The following is a 2,031-nucleotide window of genomic DNA, read 5'->3' on the forward strand; positions in this document are numbered from 1 at the left end:
TATGGATAACAGATATTTTTATTTGGAGCTATGGAAGCTGAAGGTCAAGTAATAAGCGCCGCACAGTCTTGTCAACGACTGGATATTGCTGAAAGAGGAATTCATTCATATTTGATCGCTAGAACTGATGCTATAGCCATCATTGAACGATTTTTAAATTTCACTGTTATAAAATTGTCTTCATTTGGTACCCATATACACTGAGTGGCTGCGTGGATGCCATGTCCACGAAGCGCACCGATGTAAACCACACAAGCGATCTTACTCTCGCAATCTTTCATTTTGTGTACACAAGTTTTAATGTTCTGGCTCAATTCCAGGCACCATTGTTGGCAAGATCGACTGCAGAACTGCTTGTCGTGTAGAAACGCTTGTAATTCGTCCCGAACACATTCTTGTATCATGTAGTTTTCGTTCTTCGGCTCGATCAGCCGCGCGCGGCACAATTTGTGCGGCAAGGGGTCTAAGTTCTGCGAATCATCCTCTGGCAAAGGAACGTAAAATATGTCCGGGTTGTGAAACTTGTGCAATTTAAGTACCGGGCGAGAGGGTTTAAAAATTACCGATCCGGAACTCTCTTTCCGCACATTTTTAAATTGAAGGGAGCCCTCGCGCGTTCCACGAGGTGATGACAATTTCCCTTCGTGATCGACAGAGGCCGCTTTATTGTTATTCTCATGGGATGGACTTTCAACCTTTTCCTTACCGGAGGCGCCTGGTTTTGAAATTGTTTTATTTGCGACCCGTGGATCGTCGATTCGTAAAGAATGAATAAATTTTTCATCTATTTCATCGAATATATTCCGTCTTGTTGGTTCTGGGGTACGAGGCAAGGAAGTTTCTACTGTTTGTGATCCCCCTTCCAAAACATGAGCAGGCAAAGAGATCCTTCTAATTTTTCGCGTTTCTTTGACGGGTTTTAAGTCCGATAAGCTGTGTTGATGTCCTCTGTCTTTCGATGAGCCCCTTTGAAAAATGTGGAATTTATCATCGTCTCCATAATGGGCAAAGCCGTTTCCGCTTGGACCGAGAGTTTTCGGTGCCGAGTTAATCCGTAAAATTCTATGTTTTCCACCCGGGCCAGTTATTCTTCGTATTCGAGATGAGTTATGCGAAGATTTTCTGCTGGGCTTGAGAAGCCACTGTGGAAGAGAAATCCGTTTAAATCGTCTTGTTTTATGTTCTGCGCTGCTAGGGATGGCAACAGTTTTTTTGCTATCAGTTTCCTCAGGTAAGGGTGAACTTGTTGCGCCATTGTTCGCTTCCACAACAACAGTCGGATCACCACAGCTTTTATAACGTATATTCTCTATAGCCTCTCTTAAGCCACACGATGCCACAGTGACAATCTGTGATTTAAATACTTCAACTTCATAGTGTTCACTGTTGTTGGTCTCGGCCCGCGTGGTGGAGGAATCTTCTTCGTTGCGAGCGGCTGACATTTCTGTTGCGTGGGGCGTGTAATGGGTTAGAAGGAATACGCGACTCATATCTTGGATTTCGTCGTTTCTGAATATGTTATCACAGGCGGGCTTGGATCAGCTTATCTGACCGCGAGTGTATTTATCGCTCTCGTATGGCGGGCTGCATTCTTAAACAGCTCCAAACCACTTCCGAGGCCATAAACCATTCAACTCATACAAGTTCAAGATGAAAGACATTTCAAGAGGTCAATTTCAGTTTTCATCTCGCTTTGTGCAATTGGTTTTTATAAACAACAAATATGTGTGAGGCAGGTTGTAGGCTTGCTATTTAAAGATCATCATAGGCTCTCAGAACAAATATATTACGTATTTGACACCCAAACGACGCTTGACCCAATGACCAGGGATTTTTATGGCCTTAATACAAGTCATATCGACTTTCAAGCAAAACAAAAGTCTCACAAGGCGATTAGGGAAATAACTGACGCGCTTAATGTTCGTGACTCATTCTGCACTCATGCGCGCCCTTCAGAGTCATTTCCCGAGCGTAACAGGTGACCCTCTACGACCACGCAAACTCTACAGTTCATGACATTTGCATAGTTGT

General features: G+C 43.6%; 1 protein-coding gene across 1 annotated transcript; it reads right to left on the bottom strand.

The window, feature by feature from the left end:
- Nucleotides 1–1,630, bottom strand: LOC111338093 (uncharacterized). The gene has a single exon (XM_022944514.2). The coding sequence runs from the start codon at nt 1,488–1,490 to the stop codon at nt 102–104; it is 1,389 nt and encodes a 462-aa protein (XP_022800249.2). The 5' UTR covers nt 1,491–1,630; the 3' UTR covers nt 1–101.
- Nucleotides 1,631–2,031: the final 401 nt, after the last annotated feature.

Source organism: Stylophora pistillata, chromosome 14 (assembly GCF_964205215.1).
Source record: "Stylophora pistillata chromosome 14, jaStyPist1.2, whole genome shotgun sequence".
In the NCBI taxonomy this organism is placed as follows: Eukaryota; Metazoa; Cnidaria; class Anthozoa; order Scleractinia; family Pocilloporidae; genus Stylophora; species Stylophora pistillata.